This window comes from Falco rusticolus, chromosome 15 (assembly GCF_015220075.1).
Source record: "Falco rusticolus isolate bFalRus1 chromosome 15, bFalRus1.pri, whole genome shotgun sequence".
In the NCBI taxonomy this organism is placed as follows: domain Eukaryota; kingdom Metazoa; phylum Chordata; class Aves; order Falconiformes; family Falconidae; genus Falco; species Falco rusticolus.
This window is the reverse complement of record NC_051201.1, coordinates 22012840-22034242: the sequence shown is the minus strand read 5'-3', so window position 1 is coordinate 22034242 and position 21403 is coordinate 22012840. Positions and strand designations below refer to the sequence as shown.

Below are 21403 nucleotides of genomic sequence, written 5' to 3'. Positions count from 1 at the left end.
TAAATCATATAATCTCTTTAAGATGTTAATTAGGTATTGGTGTATTAGGCATATAATTCCCTGTTCACCCATGCTGGCCTTGTGCCATGCTTGCTCGGCTATTTGCACCTGGGAACAGACATAGCTTTTGCTCTTAAGAATTTGAGATCACTGATGGTATCAGCCCTTCTCTGTTGAAGAGAGAGCAGTGGTGATAATTAAGGGCGCTGAACATCTTCTGAAGAACCCTATCCTCACTGTTGTTACCTTTGCCAAGTTTTGCCAAGGGACAAGACCACCTGGCCTCCCGTGAGCATCTCCTCATGAACTTTTCTCTATGCAAACTTTCATTCAAAAACTGGCTTCAGCCCAGCTGCAGCTGCTAGCTTTGCCATTCTCTCTGTGTTCCCCCACCAGGCACTGGGCAGCACTGGACCGTGGGGATTGCAAGGCTAAAAACAGAGGTAGAAAAGGGTAAGTAAGGGCAGATGATAAAGGAAAGGATGTGGACACTGGTTTCATGCAGCCCACTGGTCTGCTCAGGGTACCCAGTCTTTTCCTGGAATTACTCTGGCTCAACTTTGTAACTGAATAGATGAGTGATGACATCTCTAAATTAGGAGTGAGCTAAAATCATACAAGTTTTTTGTGAGACAGAGAAACTGTGGAGCCTTTAAGGGGTTTTAAATTGTCAGTAGGCCTCCTGACTTGCTTAAAGAAAAGCAAACAAATACAGGGATGACCTGCAACTGAATGCTTTACTGGATATCACACTTTAAGGGAGTTCTTAGCCTATGCCATCTCTATCCCTTCTTCTCAGGTAGATTTAATGTATCTCTGAAATGGAAATGGATGGGTTTTGTTATTTGCCAGGTCCTGTTGTCTGTATATTTTATACCTGTTGCATTAAGAGTTTATGCAGCTACTAAACGAAAGTTTGCCTCAATGGAGGAGGCTGATTTCTTGGGTGTTTCTACAAAGCAGTTAAATAGGTCCTCCCTCAGAGGAAAGCACACCATTGCTCTGCTTCTGGAACATCTACATACCTAGTCGCTGCCGTTTAACATCCTTATCACTCACAGAGCCGCGGTCATGGCGACATCGAGCAAAGCCTGAAAATTGCAAAGTCAGAAACATGTAAAAAAGCATGCTGAATGACATCTTATTAAAGCTGGGCAAGACTCCCCAGCAAAACATTTGAGGGGTGGAAGAGGCAAAATCAGAGAAACAAAACTATTTGCAAATTCAAGCTGGGTTTACAGAACTGATTTTGCAAATGTTGAACTAAAAGCAGAGCTGCATTTAGCTACAGAAAGACAGCTTGGACGGATCCTTATGAGGCTAATCCATCCTCTTGTCCCACCTCCAATATGCTACAGCTCTCAGGAGTGACCAAGGGGTCTGGGCTGGTTTAAAGACCTTCAGTAACGGAGATCCCTAAACTTCTCCAGGCAATTAATTCCAACACTTCAGTTTATTTATATATCTTGCCTGCCACAGTGTGATCTACTACTTTCCACTTGAGCGTTTCTTCAAAGAAGTCAAGCAGATCCTTCCTCCTCCCTGGGACACACAATCAGCTACAAGGATTCAATGTTTATCTAATACTGGAATATGACTTTGTAATTCACAGTGCTGTTAATATCCAAATCTTACCATTCTTAGCCAACAGCAGCCAGGACATCAGAAACAGGGAGATACAAGCTTCTGGTGGAAGCCTGGCTTTGAAAATCCTTGCAGGAAACCACGTTAATTTTAAAAGGCATGTTTTGAAAGAAATGTATCAGGTTTAGCAAACAATGCTCAGACCCTTTTACTGAATCCCCTCATTTGCTTAGAGGCACAGTGTGCCAGAACCTCAGCAAAAAACTATCATAACAGCCCAGCAAAAAGCATCCTAGCAAATGACCCTACTGGCAGCACAGCGAAAAAAAATGAAGTATATGCAACTCTAGGTTCAGAGGAGCATGCAGAAGTAGAGAGCACAAAGGGCTACAGACAGCCTTAATCAGACTTACACCACAAGCACTGGAAAGTTACACAGGGCACGGAGGAAGTGGTTCTGTGCACGTGAAAGAAGCCTGGCACATTTGAGACAGAGGTAAACCAAACAGCAGTACCGCCAATCCCAGCTACACTCAGCAAAGCCTACAGTCCAATTTCCTTCCTCGGGATTTAGTCCACCCAAGAGCAGGATAAGCCCATGTGATGGACCTGAAAGAAAGCAGGAGCAGGAACTATCAATGACTAGACATATCTCAGCTCCACCAAAAGTTTCCTCGTGAGCGCAGCCAGCTGCCAGGTCAGCCTCCACAAGCTCAGCTGCCCCCGGAGCACTGGGTGAAGCAGCTACATATACCGCTGTGAAAAGCTGCCCTGCATTTTCCAAGACTGACCACAACCACCGCAGTGGTAAGTCTTCTTGTAGGCTGGGCAATGCACCTGCCTTGCTTTGAACACAGGAACTGCTTCCGTTACCCTGTGACAATGGCAGTCCAGCAGCAAGTCACTCCCTGCCACCAACATGAAGCACCTCGACGGAGACAAGGGCTGCACTTTGCTCTCTGCATGGCCAGGGCGCTGGCTCAGTGACTCCTCTGTGCTGCAGCCTGCAGAACACAAGGCTTCATTTCCTGCTGCTTCGTTCTCCCCGAGCACACGTTTCAGGAGGACGCAGGAAACTGAAGGCAGCTTTCTGGGATAATCTGGATTCCCTTTGCCACTGCCTCCCCCGTATACCCTCTCGCCAAGCTGGATGCCAGAATCACACCCTTTCTCTCTCTTTCTGATGTGAGGCTGTTCCCATGGGGAGGACCTGGGCTGATGTTTCATTTTCTGGAAGTTGAGTATCTGGTGACTGAGGAGGTGACTCAGAATTCAGCAGCTTGCAGGTATTCCAGCAGCTGTCACATGAGGGACATCGCTCAGTGGTGGCACATACCTTCAGTATTTTCACATTGCACCAAAGGCTTCTGACTGACATCCAGGTGACAGGTGCTGCTGCAAAGTGCCAGGGGAAGAGGAGGCACCTTGAAAACAAATCCCTCATTTCGTGATCTGCACTGAGTGGGAAGGCCTCAGTCCCAAATCCACCCCCGAAGAAAGCCCCAGAATTACTACTATCCATTCTTTTAAGCTTTGATTCTGATAACTCTGCAATGGTTTCTGCTGAATCAACTCCCGGATAGCCTTTGTGCTCTTGCTTTAAAAACCAGACCAACTTCCTCCACTCACCAGTAGCCAACCACAGTAAATGCGCAACAAGTGGGGATTTTGCAAAGTATGTGGGAGATTCCCTTGGCTAGAGAAGCTAAAATGAGCAAGTTCCTTGGCAGAATCAGGGCTAACAAGGCTTTTCTGAAATTCAGGGAGAGAAAATGAAAGAGAGGAGGTTCATCTGGAAAGCACCAAGAACAGAATATCAAACCTGAAGTTGCAGTGGCTTCCCAACAACTTGCCAGCACTGTGGTCAATACGTGGGACACTTGTAGCCCTGTCTAGCCCATGGGCACAGAAGATAAACTCCAAAAACACAGCACCCCAGGCTCTGTTCCAGCCTTACCTTTTGGCACAGATGAGCAGGCACTCACATCTCTGCATGCTTCTTGCTCCTGGCTTAAGGTATCTAAAGGAGTTGAATTGGAAATTAAATACAGTTACTGCAAGCATCCTGCTTTTGAAAACTGGGGTGCTGCTGGCCAAAGCCAAAGGGCAAGCAGCTCACAACACACACAGTGGCACAGACCAAGACTCAGTATAAGGGCTGATGCAACACAGCCAGGTTTCAGGCTCCCCATCTGATGTTTTGCTTTCAGTTTGCTCTAAACCACAGTTAACCTATGCTTTCAAGAGAGGAGGGAAACCACTCTTCTCTAAGATACATGCAAACTCGGAGCATGCATGGCTTTGGCTAATCTAAAACCATACTGTAGCTAAAAAGGGAAGCCCTACTCCTCCCCATTTCTGCAAAGAAGGATTTTGTATCACGTTTCTGTGATGAAACCACTGGCAACACAGTCAAGGGCCTTTCCTGACTCACTGCATGGCTCAGGCTGCCACAAAACCCCACTCAGCACAGCCAGCCCCACGGACAATGTTTACAGAGCTTCAGAGGGAGATCCTGCTCAGGTCAAACAGGAGTCCACATACCACCAGGACACTCTGTTCAGATAAACTCATGCTTAGAGTGAAAAATGGAAGCGTTGCTCTCCAATATCAGATGGGAAGCCTTCATACGCTAATTCATTTTGGAAACTAAGTTGTTTCCAGCATTTCCCAGCTGGGAGGGCGGGCCAGTATGCTGGTATTTCTAGCTCTAGCATCAGCGCAAAGCAACAAAGAATAAGACTCCAAATGGGCACACTTGCTGTGCCACAGTCTCACACAAAATCCATTCCACAGCTCGAATATCCCAACTCCTGGCCCATGTGCCATGCAAAGCAAAGTAAGCCAGTTCCGGTGCTGGAAGACTTGATCCCATTATTTCTCCACTACACAGCCTAAGCACTGCTTGGGTCACCCCCTGGATTGGTTTTAGTCTGCATCAGTTCTCCAGTCTCACTCACCATGCAGACAGAAACTCTTTTCCTTAGGAGTCACTCCAGCTAAGGCAATCTAACAGTTAACCTTGAAATTATCAAAAAATTTCATCTTAGCTTTATTGGAGAAGGGGTACACAATTTTTATTGTTTTTGGCTTTTTGTGTCTGGGGGTCTGGGTTTTTTTTATCTCGACTTATATTTCTAAGCCAAAAGTTCTACTTCCAAGAAAAAAATACCACAACGAATTTCAGCAGTTTCAAAATCTTCCTTCAAGAAATCTGGAAGAGAAAACCTGGCAAAATAAACTTGCTCACCAGGAAATATGGACGGAAGCTAAATTTTCTGATTAAGGAAAATTATTGCCAAACTCCTGAGCTACTATCGCATCAAAGTTTTATCTCTCACAGCTATCGTGACACTCTCTCTTCACTCTCACAAAAAGCAAGTGGGAACCCCTACAGCACAGCACAGATTTTCCCCTACATTTCAAATAGACTCAAGAACACTACTTTCTCTCTGGGCAAAGTAACTTTGCTCTGGGGGACGCTTCCAGTTCAGGAATCCAGATGATATGACTGTGCAGGTTCCCACCAGGTCCACAGGACCCTCCATCCTCAAATCAGGCTAATTTGTATTGAAAGCAAACAAAGTTCCCACCAACACCAGCAAGGCATAGCAGTGGTGAAAAAGCACATCTGAAAACGTGAACTATTGCTGTTTGCTGGCAATAACTATTTTTGAAGGGACTGATCTCACCGCAGAGATTATGGTGAAAGACAGACAGGGTGAACCAGAAGGAAAGTCAGATCATTTTTTAAACTAAGTGGCTTGGTTAAAAAGGCTTGTAGCTGCCTGGACACAATGGAGATGACTGCCACCTCTCACTGCCGAGGCACTGACAGCACAAGCAAGGGCACTGGTGGTTTCACTGCCTAGACTGGTCTGTTGGCTGTGGGGGGCCAAGGCATTGGCAGTATTTGGAGACGGTCAGAGGAAGCTGGCCCGATCTCCATTACCTTCTCCCGCAAAACTTAGGAGCAGGATCTCCAGATCCAGGGGGAGGTCACAATCCATGCAGAGGTGCTGTGCAAACTGTTTCCAGGTGGCAGGGCCAGCCTTCTCCAGCAGGTCAAGGAGCACCGAGACCTTTTCTTTGTGGTCAGTGATGCCATCCAGGCCACTCAGGGCCACCTCTGGGAGGAAGCGCCGGGAGGTCGTGAGCAGCCAGTTAGGATGGTGACTGAGGAACTCCACTAGCTGGGGGCAGGCACTTGCTACAGCTGCTTCCAGGTCTAGATCATCATTCTGAAGTGGGGGCTAAAGGGATGAAACCAGAAAGGGTAGCAATGGGCATCAGAGCAGGAGTTCTTCAACCACACAGCCCTGCTGTTGAGCAGCCAGCAGAGCCCTTGACAACCTGATCTGCTTTTCTGCCCCTTGGTCTAATCCAGAATTTCTTACCTGCCTTATTCTCACAGTGCTGCGCGGTAAAACCCAGCCCAGCCATTACATGGTGCAAGGACCACAGTGCTTGCGTGCACAGTCCCTAATGCAGTGGTATTGCAAGGGACAGGAGCAAACAACAGGAATCACTCTCTCTTGGCATCAGTCAGGGAGAAGCTGTTGACATCTATATAGCTGCAGTGGCCATCTGCCAAATACAACACCTCAGGCATCTTTCACATGCAGCAGGACCTCTGGGGGGCATGGGACTCTAAGAGGAGAGTATTTCCCTAGACAAAGGGGTCAGGCAGCTGTTCTGGCTGCTTGTTTTGTGGGGATGAACAACTCATTTCTGCTTTGGTGACAATGTCACCCTCCACTTCCACCTCTTTCCTTCAGCAAAGCCACACACATATGGTCTCCTACCTGCATTGTTGTGCGGTCCACCTCCTTTCAGCTGTCAAGTGCAAATGTGGCTTCTGCTCCATACCTCAATGAAGAACTGATCTGCTAATGGCAGTATTTCAGCACATAGTGACACCCCAACGCATGGTGCATGTCAATACACAGTTGCCTCACTCAGTGCAGAAGCCTAGGGATGATAACAACAGAGCAGAACGCAGCTATGAAAGGGTCACAGATCTAGAAGCTGATTCTGGAATCAAAGGCAGAGATGTGGAGCTTTTCACCTCTAGCAACCTCAACTCAAACCAGCAGTGACCACAAAGTTTGGGCATTTGAGGATTCACTACTGATGCGATGAAAATGCAGGATTGAGACTTATACCCTAAGATGCAAGTGAAGGCAAGCTTTACAGGATCACTTCAAGGGAATCACAGCTTTCCTGCTGTCACTGCCCGACTTGAACTAGTCTTCTATGCCAGCCTGCTCCTCTTAGCCCCTCCACGGACATTGATGCAGCAGCTTGCTCAAGTCAGGCAGTAGGTCTCAGACTCCTGTGTGTGGTGTGGGAAAAATTCCCCCAGCTACTGTAACAGCTGAGTTTATGTGGGGTGGGGACGGGACAGCGGCCAACCTAGTCCAGCAAAAAAACAGCAACACCGTTGAGTGGAAGCATCCTGTTGGGTAGAATAATTTAATTTGCTAATGAGGCTGGTGCTCACAGCAGCATTCCCTAGTAGCTGTCATTTTTTGAACACATTTCCTGTCCAGCCACAACCAGGGAGGAAAGACAGGGGAGTCATGCTGGAGAGCCCACCTAATGTTCAACCCTCACCTATCAGACATGCTCTCCTCCACACCAACCATTCAAATCTACAGTAAAATAAGCCACAGGCCTTCAGGTTTTTTATTTTTACTGCCTTCTTGACCTGGCCAAAGAGGAAAGCGGGAGACACCTATGGAGCCAAGGGAAGAATTCAAAACAGAAGTGGAAGACAGAAGGATGCTCTGATGGAAAGAGTCAAGACTTTCCCATCTGAGCAGGGACAACTCCTAATTCATCAGAAAGTTATGCTCGTGGTGGGGTGACCTCACAGCACAGCCATGCCCCTCCCTGGGGAACGTTGCATGGAAAGAACATCACCTCCCCACATCGCTGCTGGGCATGGAATGCACCTAGAAGCTGAAGACAAAACAAAGGTTGGAGCACTGAAGGTAAAATTCCTCAAGATATTTGTCCTTCTCATGTGTAAGAGGATACCCCTTTACCCCATAATCCAGCACCACTCTCTGCCCTCTCCATACTGCCTCTTCAAACAACCTTGCACGTTTTGAGACTGAGGCAAATTCAGCAAAGGGATGTGATAGGAGTGCTGCAGATGGGTGGAAGGGACCTCATCAGCCTCTTCTGTTCCTGTGCTCTGAAAGCCAAGCAGATAACCAATAAGAGCACAGCTGGTGACACTGTATGCTCTTTAACGAACCTCTCACTCTTCAGATCAAAACCATGTCAAGGGTGGTTATTATGCAGTTTCAGCATACACTGTTGTACTACAGTATCCCTAGAAGAAATACTTTATCCAGGGTTCCTATTCCAGATCAAGCTTTCAGGATGCATTACATAAAAAGTGAGGCAGCTTTAGGATCCATCAAAACATGGGTTGCAAAAGCCCCAGTTTGCAAAAATTCTCTTAATGCCTGTCATTCAATATTCTAACAAGAACAACAAAAAAGTTCCTGGTGAAATGCCAAGAAATTTGGGCTTAACCAGGTGCTTTCTCCTCAGGCTAAAAATGATGCGAAAACCTGAAATTCTGAACCTTCTTGGAAAGGAGTCTGCAAGTTTTCATTCCAAATGTTTTAGTATTTTTTATATATACGTATATATTTATAATATAAATGTTATATAAAATATAACATTTTATAAAATGTATAAATAGCAGGAATGTTATGTAACACCTTGTCTTATCAATTATATAAATAAAGAATGTTAACAGTAACACATGCATTAAAATAAAAGAAACAATGTTTCAATTAACTGCAAAGCTTAAAGGAAAATGTTCAAACATCTCAAATTTAAGCAAAAGCCAAAATAACAGGGCTTCCTGCAAAACAAACTTCATGTCCCAGTAGGCTAATGGGTCAACTTTTAGGAACTTTCACTTTACTTTCCTCCAGCCAGAACCAGAAATCCCCTGACTTTATTCCCCTGATGACCAAGAGTGAAATCGTTCACATATAAATAACTCCGACCTTAACGCTAATGAAGACTGAAAGCCATTCAGGCAAAGAGTAGACTCACATGAATTAAGGACTCATATTCAAGAACAAAACAACACTGAAAAGTTGGATGAATGCTCAGGCAAAAGTGCACAGCACAGCGGCTACAGGTCTGCTAAATAAGACCATCAGAAATAACGGGCAGCAACCTACAGTAAAATGCCTCTGAGCTCAAAAGCAAGCACAAAAAACTCCCAAGAAGAGCCAGAAAACTTTTAGGCCTTGCCCTAACCCTTCAAATGCAGAAACATCATTAAAACACATCGCAAAAATAGACCTCCCCTGCCCAACTTGGTTTTCACACCACTCCCAGCCAGGGAAAACAAAAATGAAAGGTGAAGCTCCCTGTTGCAAATCTACCAACTTCTTGCATAATGGGACAATCACATGCTCCTTACCTGAAAGCCCAGAAACAGAGCGGCAGCACCAAAAACAAGGGGGGGTGTCACAAAACTGAGGAACTGGGGGACAACATCCACGGTGTTGATTTCTTTGCTTGCCACCCCCATGTTCTCCCGAGGCACACAGCCCTCCTGCGCCTTAGGGACCAGCTGAACAAAAGACAGTGCAAACTGAAAGTGAAGACATCCAGGAATTCCCCAACTGCAACTGACCAGTGGCAAACACACCCGACCAGAACAACTGATGAGTGTTACACTACTCTAAAATCTATAGCTAAAAGATAATTTAGGTGAAGCTTTTGGGGAGTGGTCCAAAGAAACGGGACCTGGAGGCAAACACCCCCTGTGGAGTAAACTCTGATTGGGTTGCTGTTAATGGTCTTGCAACTAGAATATTTTTATTTATATGCATATATCTGATGATTCTGGCACATGGGGAAATATTTATTTAGCCTAATCACACCTAAGCGAAAAAAGCAACCTGTCTTTCCTTTGGAGCGGGGAAAAGGTTTAAGTAAGAATGCAGCAGATGTAAACAATTTGAGGAAAAATCCCGGGTTTTTAGATAGAACTGTGCATGCAGCGATCTCCAGGTAAGGTGCAACAAGCAAACATTACTAGGATTTCTCCAGATGCCTGGAAGCTACACGGGGAAGCTGGATGTGGTCTGTCTCTGAGTCCCAGGCAAGTCAAGCTGGCACACAGTGCCGTTTCATGACCTGTTTACCAGAAAAAACCCACGAAGCAATAAATGACGAGGTCTGGGCAGAGACGGGTGCCACGGGGGTCTCGCCTGCAGCGCGATGGGCGGGTGGGAGCAGCTGGGGAGGCAACAGGCTGCGCCTGCCGCCCCGGCCCATCGCACCTCCCTCCCCGCCAGGCCAGCGGCTGCCGCAGCGTGGCCCTCGCAACCCCTTTGCGGCCAAACTCCCTCCCGAGAGCCCCCAGCATCCCCCGGCCGGCGGCCGCGCATCGCCCCAGGCAGCACCGGCCGCGGTGCCGCCAGCCGCCAGCGCCCGGCAGCACGGTCCCCTCGTGGGGGCCGCCGAGGCGCCGCGCAGCCCCGTACCCCGCCTGCAGCGGCACTCACCCGGCCGCCCGGCCGCTCCAGCGCGCTGCCATAGCGCGGCTCAGCCCGCGCCGCCGCGAAACCGAAACCGGCCGGCGGCGAGGCCTTGCCGGGAAAGCACGTGGGGCGGCGGCGGCGGTGCCCGCTCTGCGCCGGGCGGGCCGGGCTGCGCCGCCATCGTGCGGCGGGGGCTGGCGGGGGCTGGCGGCGAGGCGCGGGCCCTGGGGGCGGCGGGGGGCCACCGCAGCTTCCCGGCCGCTGGCCCCTTGGGCACGGCCCCCGCGCAGGGGCAGCCTGTCACCCCCCAGGGTCCCCAGCAGCCACCTTCCCCCCGGCAGGGCGAGGCGGCCCCAAGGCAGCTCTGCCATTCCTCCTTCATTAACGCTCATCCCTCTAGCGGGACGCCATACCAGAGGGCCGTGGCTTGACAGAAGCCAGCTCCCGCGGTGTCCGGCGGGCATCGCCGTGCAGAGAGGGAAATGTCACCTCAGTGAGGGGTATGGGCAATGCCCAAGTCGGTACCGGGAGCCAGCGAGGGGAGCGGGGCAGAAAGGGGGGGAACGCTGCCCACTGCGCCTGGGCTTCCTCCAGGCCACTGTTAGCCACACCACGGCACACACCTTTCCCATCTGTAATGGACACAACCAGCTGAGACCCAGCAAGATAAACCTTCCCTGGCTGCCATGGAGCAACCTGCAAACCCAGCCCACCGCACACACCCCGTCCTTCTCCCCCCGCTGGGCACCATGACCACTGAAGAGACGTTAACCCAGCAGCTGGGACAGGCTGGTGGCCTCAGGTGCTGAGTGGGATAGGGGACAGCATCCATGGCAATGCAGAGCCACAAACCACATGAAGAGACAAATTAAAAAAAGGGAAGCATGAATCGGTACAGGAAAATAACGGAGCCACTTCAGAGAAATTACTGCACTGAAGTAGGAAGGAACAGGAACCTGCTGTCTGACCAGACACACTTTCTCTTACAATCGTTTTGGCATCCTTATCATTGTTATTGCTTTTCTCAAGTTTGCTTCCACAGTCTCAACAACACTGGCATAACAATTTGCTTTACAGCTCTACACAGAGTCTACAGGCTCTGTAAAGAAAGCAGCCAGGGCACAAGACCACTCCATTATTGGACTGCACTGTAAATTCATGTCCCATTTACCTTCTTCAGCCATACCCCTGTCATGTAGCATAACTTGTTCTGAGCTTACTTGAAGCTTGGTAACATCATTTGGGTTGCTGAAGTCTGTCAACGTCAGGGGTCTCTTGGCCCATGGCAGAAACAAAACCCAGATCAGCACAAAAGGTTCTACGTTTCCAAAACATAAGAACAGAGATGCCAAAAAAGTAGGCAAAGCCCATTTCTGCCATCTCCATGAGTGCTAACCCAGAGCCCATGCACTTCAGGAGTCTAACCCTTACTCCTAAGCACACAAGTCCTTTAAAGATCCTGGAAAAAGTAGCATGCGTAGAGGTGCGGACTTCAGGATCTTCACAGAAGAAAGGCTCTGCACAAGTGCAATTGCATGGAGACTGGAGCATTTCTCAGGAAAAGAAAATTAAACCGAAGCATATTTAAATCAGCTGATCTTTTAATGGGTTCACATACAACCCTTCTGTTTGTAACGAGTTCCTATGCTCCTTTATGAAGGGATCAGCTCTATAATCTCTTCTCAAGAAAATCAAGCAGCAAATGATTTGGGAAGCTAAAGTCAAGTTGTACAATTACATATCCCTAAAAAAAGGAGAAGAGAAAAAAGTATTATATTAGTTTATCCACACTCCCAAGAAGGGCTTTGAGAGCCAGGTATTTCTGAACTCTGCTTACCTTTCTTGTGATGATCTCGGGATTTTTGATCTCAAATAGATTAAGCCCTTTGCTGTTCATCAGTGAAGTCAAAGCTGTTCCGATCTCTATGGAATCAGTAAACCCATCCAGTTACAGATACAGCCATCCTGGCTTGCTGCTCGTCATGTACTGCAGCCTTTTGTCTGCCTTTTGCCAAAAGCTAATTGTGCCTCAACACCCCATGACCTTTGGCCTGATGGAAAACTCTCTTTTCCTTTGTCCCAGCCATTTACAAAGGCTTCCCCATTCCCCAAGTGAATCCAGCAGAAACTTGCATCAGTAACGTAGTGTCCCCCCCGACCCCCCTCCAGCTGTCAGGGTTATTGATGTATCTTGTCAGTGTTTAACTTTAGGACATCTGATCTTAGATACTTTATGGAGTGGGTTGGCACTTCCCCAAAGGGAAAACTCACTTGAAATCACTTCTGGGATCCCAACAACTGAGATCATTGTGTGCAGGAAGTTTCTTATGGATGGGTCATTCTGAAAGCCAGAAAATTCATACAAAAAGGATTTAAAGACAACGTTTAGCCACAAATGGCCTAGAGAATACTTTCTTAGGACTTACCCCACTTGGATCAGCTGTGCATTTAAAGACTTTAAAGTCTATCCTGAAGGGAAGGAAAAAACTCATTAAGGGCTGGAGAGATCCTCTTTTTGTTCAGACATAAGCTAAAAGAGGCAGTGAAAGCCACAAGAGACCACAGTACCAACCTGGAGTCCAAAGGGTGCAAAATGAGTTTCTTTTCCGCGTAGGCAGCTTGAACGGTGACTGTGATTTCCTGCACAGAGATGAACAGCACGGTTGGGATGTAGCTCATCTTGCCTTGTAGCATGGAGTTGCATTTGGACATTCTGGTTTATTTTCTATGACCCGGAGTTCAACATTCTGCTGGCTTTACCTCCAGGTATTACTAGAGAAGGTCAGTATTTTCCTTCTCCATTTCCACGCAACTAATTCCCCCCTGATGCCCACAGCCTCAGCCTGTGGGGCTCTAGACTGGCTCATCCACAGGACTGATGCTTTTGCCACTTCGTGAACTAAATCCTGCATTAGGAAGGAAATGGTTATCTAGAGTGTTGGTTCCCAACGACCATCCATCTCACAAGGAAAGATATCAGACTGGGTGTGGAGAGACAGTCCCAGCGGTAGCCAGGGCTACCACAGGTAATGTCACCATAGTGTTTGCATTTGTAACCGAAAGAAAAAATAAAGCAGTCTCTGAATTACGGCCATTTAGGCTCATTTTCTTGCTTTTTCCTGTATGCAAACATTCACTTAAAATGGACATTTTGTGATCCAGTTGCAGGTCATAACCAGGAGACTGGCAGGCCAGAAGCGGATCACATCCTGAGAGCCACAATTTTAGAGACAATCTCTAGTTCAGGGCTTCTGCAGTCCCACTAACAATTTGTTTCAAGGTACCTCCTGGAGCACAAAAAAGATCCCTGGTATTTCCTAGTAACACCCTGCTAAGGTGGGATACTTGCAGAGGGAAGGCATTATTCTTGATTACAGCTTAACCCTTTAAATAGTGTGGTCTACCCTCAGGCAGGGATTTGTTTTTGTGCAATGTTTAGCATCCATAGCAGCCCATAATTACAAGGTTGGACAAACATATTGATTGTTTGGCACATTACCCACAACAGCAAGGCTGGTTTTGGTTGGGTTTTGGGTTTGAGGGGTTTTTTTTTGCCTCCTTAGATTCAGTATAAAGCAGTTTGGGGTAAAATACAGTGTAAGCAGGAACTTTTGTACAGGCATACATAGAGGAAAAGGTTGTATGTTGAGCTTTGCATTCTTCAGAGCTGTATCCTCATTTCAGTAGACAGCCATCCTCTAAGTGGGGGCCAGAGCCAGAATGTGGGAATGAGAAGATTTCAAAACAAATACATTCCCATGTATTCTCTCCTAAATATCCTATTCTCTCTTCATTCTCTCCTAAAATACCTCAGCTAAAGGAGTTTCACCATTCTGATACAGGTTAGTGGGGGCTCAGAGCTTTCCACTGCTTTTATCCCCCTGCATACCAGCGATGGGCTGGCCTAATAGAGGAGGCTCTGGGTCAGCACAGTCACTATCGCCTTTCCCAGGGGAATGCTGAGGGAATAGAAGGCAGTGTTAAAAGGAACTGATGCACCTTTGCCACTTCGCGTGCTTTAGCCACCCACCCTTCCCAAAGGGCTCCCTGCCATTACTGTCCCTGCACACCAGAAGCAGTCCAGACTCAGGACAGAGCCTATCCCAAGGTCTTCACAGTCGGAAGAAGCAAGAACTAACCTTCTCCATGTATAGAAGCATCAGGGACTCTTCTCCTGCAGAAAGGGTGCTGACCTCCACTGCTACCAAAGACTTCACAACTGCTCCTTCAGGCTGAAAGGAGATTTGGGGGTGGGCGACGCTCCACACCTTGGCCACAGAGTCATTGTAAGAGGTGCCTTGAAAAATCTGGTCAAGTAAAGAGGAACAGAAGAGTCAGGCTTTTCCCATACCACATTCCAATTTCATGCAAACTTGCCACACAGCTGCATCTCTTCTGTAGTCCCCAATTCCTCCTCCAGTTCACATAAGCCAAATAACCCAGCCAGGTTTCAGGGAAGCTGTGCCAGCATGGATGGTGCAGAAATCCTCCTTGCAAAGCACAAGTTTCTCCATCAGCCCCTGGTTTTCCCCATCAGGCCCACCCAAGACTCAAGCTGTTGAGGGAAGGACGAGATGTTACAGTGCAACAGAATCCATTTGAAAAATTCCTTATTTGACATAAAATGCTCTGAATAGGAGCAAAAATTACCATCTGCACTGCCTTCCGCTGAGCTTCTGTGTCTTCCATTTCAAACAGCGCCTTCAGAAACAAACCAGAAATAGATTGTAGAAAAATGAAAGACAAGGTTATGATCAGCCCCAGTGCAAGCTGAATGGGCCAGAGTGCTGACAGGTAGTTTGCAGCCAGTTCAGAGGCATGGCTGAGTTCCTCCTGAGTTCACCGCTTTTCTACTTCAGTACTCCCACAGATAATCCTGTCAATTCAGAAGACAAGTTTTCTGCCAGCTGGTGTTATTGTTCTAAGGGGTAACACTGCCTGGTAGCACATGCTCACTAAGAAGGTACTGATTTCTAACCAGGATCACATGTAATGACTGACTATAGATTTCTATCTTCTACAGAAACTAGCTCTCACCAAAAAACATTTAGAGATTTTTTTTTACTCTCTCCCCAAAGTACATTGCATGAGGTAAGGAGGAAACCACCCCTGAAATCACCTGCAGCTTCTCCCCTCCGATGGTCAATACCAGGCGCTTGTCTAAGAAAGCTGCCAAAGCCAGAGCGTTGAGGTTGTGTTCAGACAGCCAGAAGTAGAGCATTCGGGACTCGGTCAGCAGCGACGGGGAGAAAACGGAGTCACTGAAGACATCAGAGTAGTTCTTGTACAGGACAAGGCCCTTTAAAGGAAAGCAGGCACGTTGGCCACAACCAGCAGTAGGGAGACAGGACCACGTGTCAATACCTGCATTTTCATTGCGAGGCGCAGACCGGGCAGGCTGGCCTCGGAGCAGAGCGCAAGGTGGGCGGCTGGGCGAAAGGCTGGCATGACCCTGCTGCAGGCTCACCTTTGGCTGCAGCACCGCACAGCAGCAAGGGACCAGCCCCTCTCAGCCCTCCAGTGAACATGAGCACAAAACCTTTGGTCTCTGAGCAGCCTGGGTTACTTTACCTTGTGATGTGATTCTAGGTAATTTGCTTTTATTAAAGGAGCTGATGCAAGGGAGATATCAACACTGATATCCTCATCCCGGACAAAGTTTGCTGCAGGAAGAAAACACAAAAACCTCACACCAGAAATATGACCTTAAGCAGAGCTTGCAACAGTCACTTTTAGGACTTGCTGCAGAAGATGATTGGGACACAGGGATGGGACTGGTGGGGGTGTCCCACTCCTTTGCGTGCTAGTGCTGATCCTGCTACTGCTCACTGACTCAGTTTTTCCACTGGGAAATTGAGTAATTGCTCTGAGTTTCTGCTCCTTTCCCTGGTATGTGGGACTGGGAACCATGGGAAAACCTCCAACAGGCAGATACAGATGCTGTAATATCTCAGCCCCAATACGCCAATGCATGCTCCTGTTCCTAGCCAACATTGATCCTTCTGCAGCTATCCTGTACCTCTGGTCATTACACACAATGAAGAAATACCTTATGAACTGAAACGTGCATTTCAGCCAGTGCAATCACCCTTAAAAAAATCAGCCCAATGCAGAAAATTCAACACATAACATTGCTAAGGTTTATTTTGCTGTTTTCTGAGGGCTTGGAATCCCATACACATTTTCAAAGGACTTTTTTGATGGGTATGGCTACTGACCTGCTGGGGCTCAAATATTAAAATTTGCACATAAAAAAAAGAAAGCAGAAAATCAAGGATATTTACCGGCCAAATCATGTACAAAATCTGCTAGCATCTTGGCAAGAAAATTGATTTCGCTGCACACCTACAAGAGGAAAAGAGGGGAAGAACTGAAGGCAGGGGTTAGGATTTTGGGTTGTGGAGCAGAGCTGGCCTTGTTCTGCAATCTGGGGGCTGTTGGTCAGAGTCTGGCACTGTCAGAGATTCCAGTGTCAGCACAGCCTCTCACCTGGTCCAAGCTGGGGTTTTTTGTGGATTCTATTTATTTGTCTAATTTTTTGCAGGCACTAAAGTTACCTTGCTATTATCTTGTGGGCACATGTGAGCAGAGAAGTGCCTAGCATACAAACCGACCTTTCCTCCGTCCACAAGAAGTGGCTGATCTTACCTCACTCTTGAGAACAAGCTTCAAGGTGAAGGAGATGAAGTCTGTGAAGAGCTGCTTCAGCCAGCCTGGTCTGCGTCAGACAGGGAGCACTGTCAAGGACTGCCCAGTGGTCCCCACAGTGGGTGACACTTGGGCTGAAGCACTCAGGGACCAGCAGTGGGGCAAGCAAAGCCTGATTTTGAAGGGGGACAGACTCACTCCTTGTCTCCTTGGAGATGAAGCGTGAGTTTGTGGAAAGTCAGGTAGCAGTCTGAGGCATCAGCAGCCACTTGGTCCCTTTGGCACACTGCTCGGGATGAAAGGAAAAAAAAAAATTGCTAATTTGCTATGGAGATGAGGAGGACAAGTGTACTTTACAGACACTGCAGACCTGGACCAGTCAGAGTTCCCCATACCTCGTGTGTGATGTTTCCAAAAGATTCAGGACCCCGCAAAGTCAGGGCAGATGGGCTACCTTACACCTGAACATAGGGTTTCTGCTCAACAACTCCTGCTGAGCTAGTCTACTGGGCACCTTTCTTCACACTTCATTTGGATGCTTGCCAGTTTCGCTAGCTCCTGTCATCAAGGACAGTGTTGTCCCCTAACATCACCCAGGAGAACCTGGGCAGTATGTGCAACCGACACACCGGAGCGGGGAGGGAATTAAGTCATATTGCAAAGAGTTTGGAAACTGCAATATACTGTCATTGAGAGCTTCACGCTGCTCTCCCTCTGGGACCTTACCAGGAAAATGTGTTTTGAGGCAGGAAATTTATTTTGGGGCATGTGTGATATTCCACATTCCTCTCATCCTTTATGGGAAGCAGAGGGGTGTAGTTTGCCTCTGCCCCTTTCTAATCCAAGTCCACTGACCTCCCCAAGGAAGAGGCTTCACTTCCCAGAGCACACCTTGGGCCTTGATCTGGAGACAGCTGAAAAAGTGGACTAAAAGGAAGTTCAAATGTCCTGCACCAAAGCCCTCATTTGGCTCACTCTTTCGAAACATCCCCCTGTTTTTTTCAAATCATCCTGAACAGCAGGACATGAAAAGCTGGTCCCAAAGAGAGTCCAGAAGGCCAGACCATTCTTCACTTGCTGCTGGTGTAGATCAGCATTTGCTGAAAAGACTTATACCAGCCTCCTCTGCTTGATCCTTTAAAACTATGAGGTCTTCAAGGGCCACATTACCTGCCGCCCTGGGCACACTGGGTAGGAGAGACCCACCTCCAGATGCCATCCTATCCCCACAGAGGTGAGCAGAGCCAGCCCCACCTCACTGCCCCCCACCCGGTCTGTCCCGCTGCTCTGGAGGAAGCACACACACGGAGACCCCTGCAGCTAGCAATCCCCAGCTGTTACTTACTCAGTTTAATGTTTATCTGGAGGTCAATGGAGGACTCTATTTCAAAATCAACTGAATGAAAAAGCTGCAAACTGTAATGGCAGAAGAGAGGACATTTAGCAACCTGTGCTGCGAGCAGCTTCTTCCTGACCACACATGAGCCACGGGGTGGGTTTTATAACACCTCTCACATCAGTCCTTGCACTGTGGTGTGCCAAACCCCAGCATGCAGCAGCCCACCTCAAGTACTCTGACTTTAAATCGTTCCAAACCATTGCCTCAGGAGCACTTTGGAGAACAGGAGCATTAAGCATCTTTTTTCCCCCCAGTCAGAGTTTATGGGGCAGCAAAGGAGAGGGAAGAAGTCAACTTGTATGCTCTGGCCATCTCCTCATGCAAGGGGCAACAGTGGGGATGGAAAGGCAGAAAGCAAGGTGAGAGTAGCAGTAACAGGGCTAAGCAGTGCTGCTAGTGTATGAAATGTTGTTCTGCTTAGGCTGTAAGCAATGCTGCCGTCACTAAAGAGCCAAAGGACCACAGCCCCTCCACATCTAATCCTGCTGTGGGCCAGCCCTGTCTTTCGGCAGCAGCCAGCCCCCAGGTACTTACAACCAGGCCCCAGCGTAGCCGTAGGTCAGGGTCCCTTTGAAGGAGGCAGTCACGTTTTTAATGGCAATGTGAATGGCATCGTTCTCCTTGAGCTCCACCTCACTCTGCTCTATGGACAAGTCATTGACCTGGATGCTGGAAACAACAGAAACCCAGTTTGTCCCCAACCCCGGGGCTGTTTTCTGTGACCAGGCAAGACAGGTTTGCTCCTGAGGACAGGGGGTCTCCAAGGGGCCTGTGCCAACTCCAGACACAGGAGTTTTGCAGGTCACAGGGGCCACACACAAGGACAACAGTGCTTTTGCTCAGCCTCAGTGCACTGCTCCTTCCTTGCAATGTCTGGATACAAGGCAGGGGTAATGCTTATACAGGAAACAGAGCAACGTGCTGCAGAAACGGCCCCGTTTTGTCGCAGTGCTCTGTGCCACAGCAGGAAATACATCCTGCATTTGCACCATTGCATTTGTTGTCCTCAAATAAGAATCAGCAACTTGTTTGCCAAAGCGTGACCAAGTGACATCCTGCTGATGAGGGTGGCTATGGCAGCCATGGCCAAGTCCCCTCTGCTGCTCAACGTTCCATGGGCACCATCTGTCGGCGATGGGCCCCAGGAGCTCCAGCCTGCAGGGGCAGACCCCCCATCCCTGCTGTCAGAGATACGCTCAACGTGGTGCACCACTGGCTGCCCAGAAAGCTGGAAAAACTCAAATAATAGATCAGCAACCTAAACCTTCACGGGCAAGTAGCCTGCATGACATAGGTCAGAATGCATCTGCCCCAGCCCAGACCTTTGCTTTCACCAGGAACTGCTGGATCAAAGCTCCCTCGGAGGCCAGTTTCCATTCCCCTCTATCAGCCCATACCTCCCCTGGCCCAAAGACACAGAGATACTCACTTGGTCAACCCATAAGCCACCTTGCCAAGGAGCCGCATGGACCTTTCCCCAGTGATATTTGGGAATCTGGCATTTCTGAATGCAGCTTGGATGACCTGTGCTGTTTCCTGGTTCACTGTCAGTGGAAGAAAAGGACAAAGATACCAAACTGCAAAGTTAGTCTGTCTCCTGGCTGCAAAGCTGGGTCCGCACCCTGGATTAAAGCACTACAGAAGAGCTTTATCCAAGGCAATACCATTAGATTAAGGAAGCACTAGAAGTATCTTCAGTATAAATTAAGAAATAAAAATTCTTTAACAGCTGATGGCAGCTGGGGACAGCAGCGTGTGTGGCTCAATGGTCACCAGCAGGACTGGCTCCAGGGAACTGAGCCTAGCTGTCACACACCTCACCTGCACCTTCGGGACAGATTTTGGAAAGGCCAAGGCTACTGTTGGCTTTACCCCACTGCTTTCCTCTGCTGCTGCTTGCTTGTATTGCGGTCAGCTGTTGGGTCTCCAAAGGAAAACTGAGATTCAAGTTTCTGAACCCATTTTCCAAATGTTATCCAGCCCGTTCCCGCCTCAGCCTCAGGCACAAGCTTGCACAGGATTTTTTTCTTCCAGAAATACCCTCTCTCATTTTGGCCCAGCATCCTCTGCATGTACCGCTGTCAGAGGGGAATGGGACAGAGCTGTTCCCAGCCTTTGCAGAAGCACTAGTTATTCTTCCCCCACCTGCAAAGCCCCCAAACCCTTGCAAATACACCCACAGCAGCAGAGAACTCCGATTTTTCCCCTTCTGCACACCAACCCCAAGAGATGAGATTGCAGCAAGGTGAGACATCAAACACATTTGCTCTATTTCTTCCATCACGCCAGACCCCGGTGAGGAACACTGATGAAAGTTTGGGCTAAGGAGAGGGGTTGGGGACCACTTCCTAGCTCCTTTGAGAAGTTGTGCCCATTTAGTTCAGAAGCCCATGCTTTAACTCGTGCTCCCAGGCAGGTGTTAATGCATCTTACTAGGTAAACAGTTTCCACAGGAGCTGGGGAAGCAAGAAACCCCCTCACTTGGTTGTTCTACCAATACTTTCTCCTGGTGAAGAGGGGGGAAATGCAGCCCCGTACAGCAGATACTTACACAGCAATGCCGCAGGCTTGGTCATCCTGCAGACAATCCCTGTGACACTGTAAGGAAAGGGACCAAACTCACAGGCTGCTGATGTGTGGACAAGCACTAGCAAGATCCCAAAGGTCTCCAGCTTCATCCTGCCAGCACAAAGCATCTTCATCCAGAGTGGAGAGTGCCAAGACGACTGACTGATTCCTGACTGTGACAAAGGCTGCTTTCATACCTCCAAGCAGAGCTCATTCGAAGCAGGACATGACCTGCTTCCTCTGGTTATCAAAACTCATCATACATTTCCTAATCTTCCCACAGTTTCCTTAACATTCTTCAAGTCACACGCTGCCTTCCTCCCACAGCAGGCACTTGGGCTGCAGGACTTTGTGCCTCTGCCAACACCGCTTTAACTCAGGACATGCACACATCAAGGCAGGTGAAGAAAGCTGGGGGGAGATGGAGATGGGATAAAGTAAAGGGAGCAGCCTTGCACTCTGTCTCCAGCCAGTTCATCATTTTCTCTTCACACAGAAATATTCCATATTTCACATTCCTGCAGTAATTTCCAAGCAAAGTCCTGTTCAGAAGGTACCTATGTTAATAACTGCTCCCCTTTCCACTGATTTTAGGCACATCACAGGGAAACTGAGGCATGCTCCTGGAAAGGGGGCCCTTCCTGCTACCCCTAGAAAGCTCCCTGACCACAGGGCT

General features: G+C 48.3%; 2 protein-coding genes across 6 annotated transcripts in view; both read right to left on the bottom strand.

The window, feature by feature from the left end:
• Positions 1–10234, bottom strand: part of NLRC5 (NLR family CARD domain containing 5) — a 48622-nt gene extending 38388 nt beyond the window's left edge. Inside the window, exons 1-6 of one of the 5 annotated variants that reach the window (XM_037408786.1) lie at positions 10137–10190; positions 9044–9196; positions 6390–6555; positions 5537–5837; positions 3542–3604; positions 1026–1091 (exon numbers count right to left, since the gene is read on the bottom strand). In XM_037408786.1, the coding sequence (XP_037264683.1) occupies positions 1026–1091; positions 3542–3604; positions 5537–5837; positions 6390–6395 (436 nt within the window). In that variant the 5' untranslated portion in view covers positions 6396–6555; positions 9044–9196; positions 10137–10190. Of the gene's footprint in view, positions 1–246; positions 402–1025; positions 1092–3541; positions 3605–5532; positions 5838–6389; positions 6556–9043; positions 10012–10136 lie in introns of those variants that run through there. The other 4 variants (XM_037408785.1, XM_037408787.1, XM_037408784.1 and 1 more) reach the window with 4 other exon arrangements.
• Positions 10235–11691: 1457 nt separating this feature from the next.
• Positions 11692–20918, bottom strand: LOC119157694 (cholesteryl ester transfer protein). Its single transcript, XM_037408831.1, has 16 exons — positions 20711–20918; positions 19589–19703; positions 18694–18828; positions 18106–18176; positions 16959–17046; positions 16761–16830; positions 16397–16457; positions 15684–15775; positions 15232–15411; positions 14763–14813; positions 14252–14419; positions 12685–12752; positions 12539–12581; positions 12384–12453; positions 11950–12035; positions 11692–11856 (listed from the first exon to the last, which is right to left on the bottom strand). Exons 1-16 carry the CDS (start codon positions 20859–20861, stop codon positions 11782–11784), a joined length of 1524 nt encoding a protein of 507 aa, XP_037264728.1. The 5' UTR covers positions 20862–20918; the 3' UTR covers positions 11692–11781.
• Positions 20919–21403: the final 485 nt, after the last annotated feature.

Bases quoted from the DNA above. Each gene is read 5' to 3' on its own strand.
- LOC119157694 (XM_037408831.1), bottom strand. From the start codon at position 20,861: ATGAAGATGCTTTGTGCTGGCAGGATGAAGCTGGAGACCTTTGGGATC. The intron at 14,814-15,231 runs GTGATTTCAGGG...TTGTTTCTGAAG, and splicing joins TCGGAGGGGAGAAGCTGCAG to GCGCTGTTTGAAATGGAAGA. The intron at 12,753-14,251 runs GTTAGTTCTTGC...ATCTCTGTGCAG, and splicing joins TGCTTCTATACATGGAGAAG to GAAATCACAGTCACCGTTCA.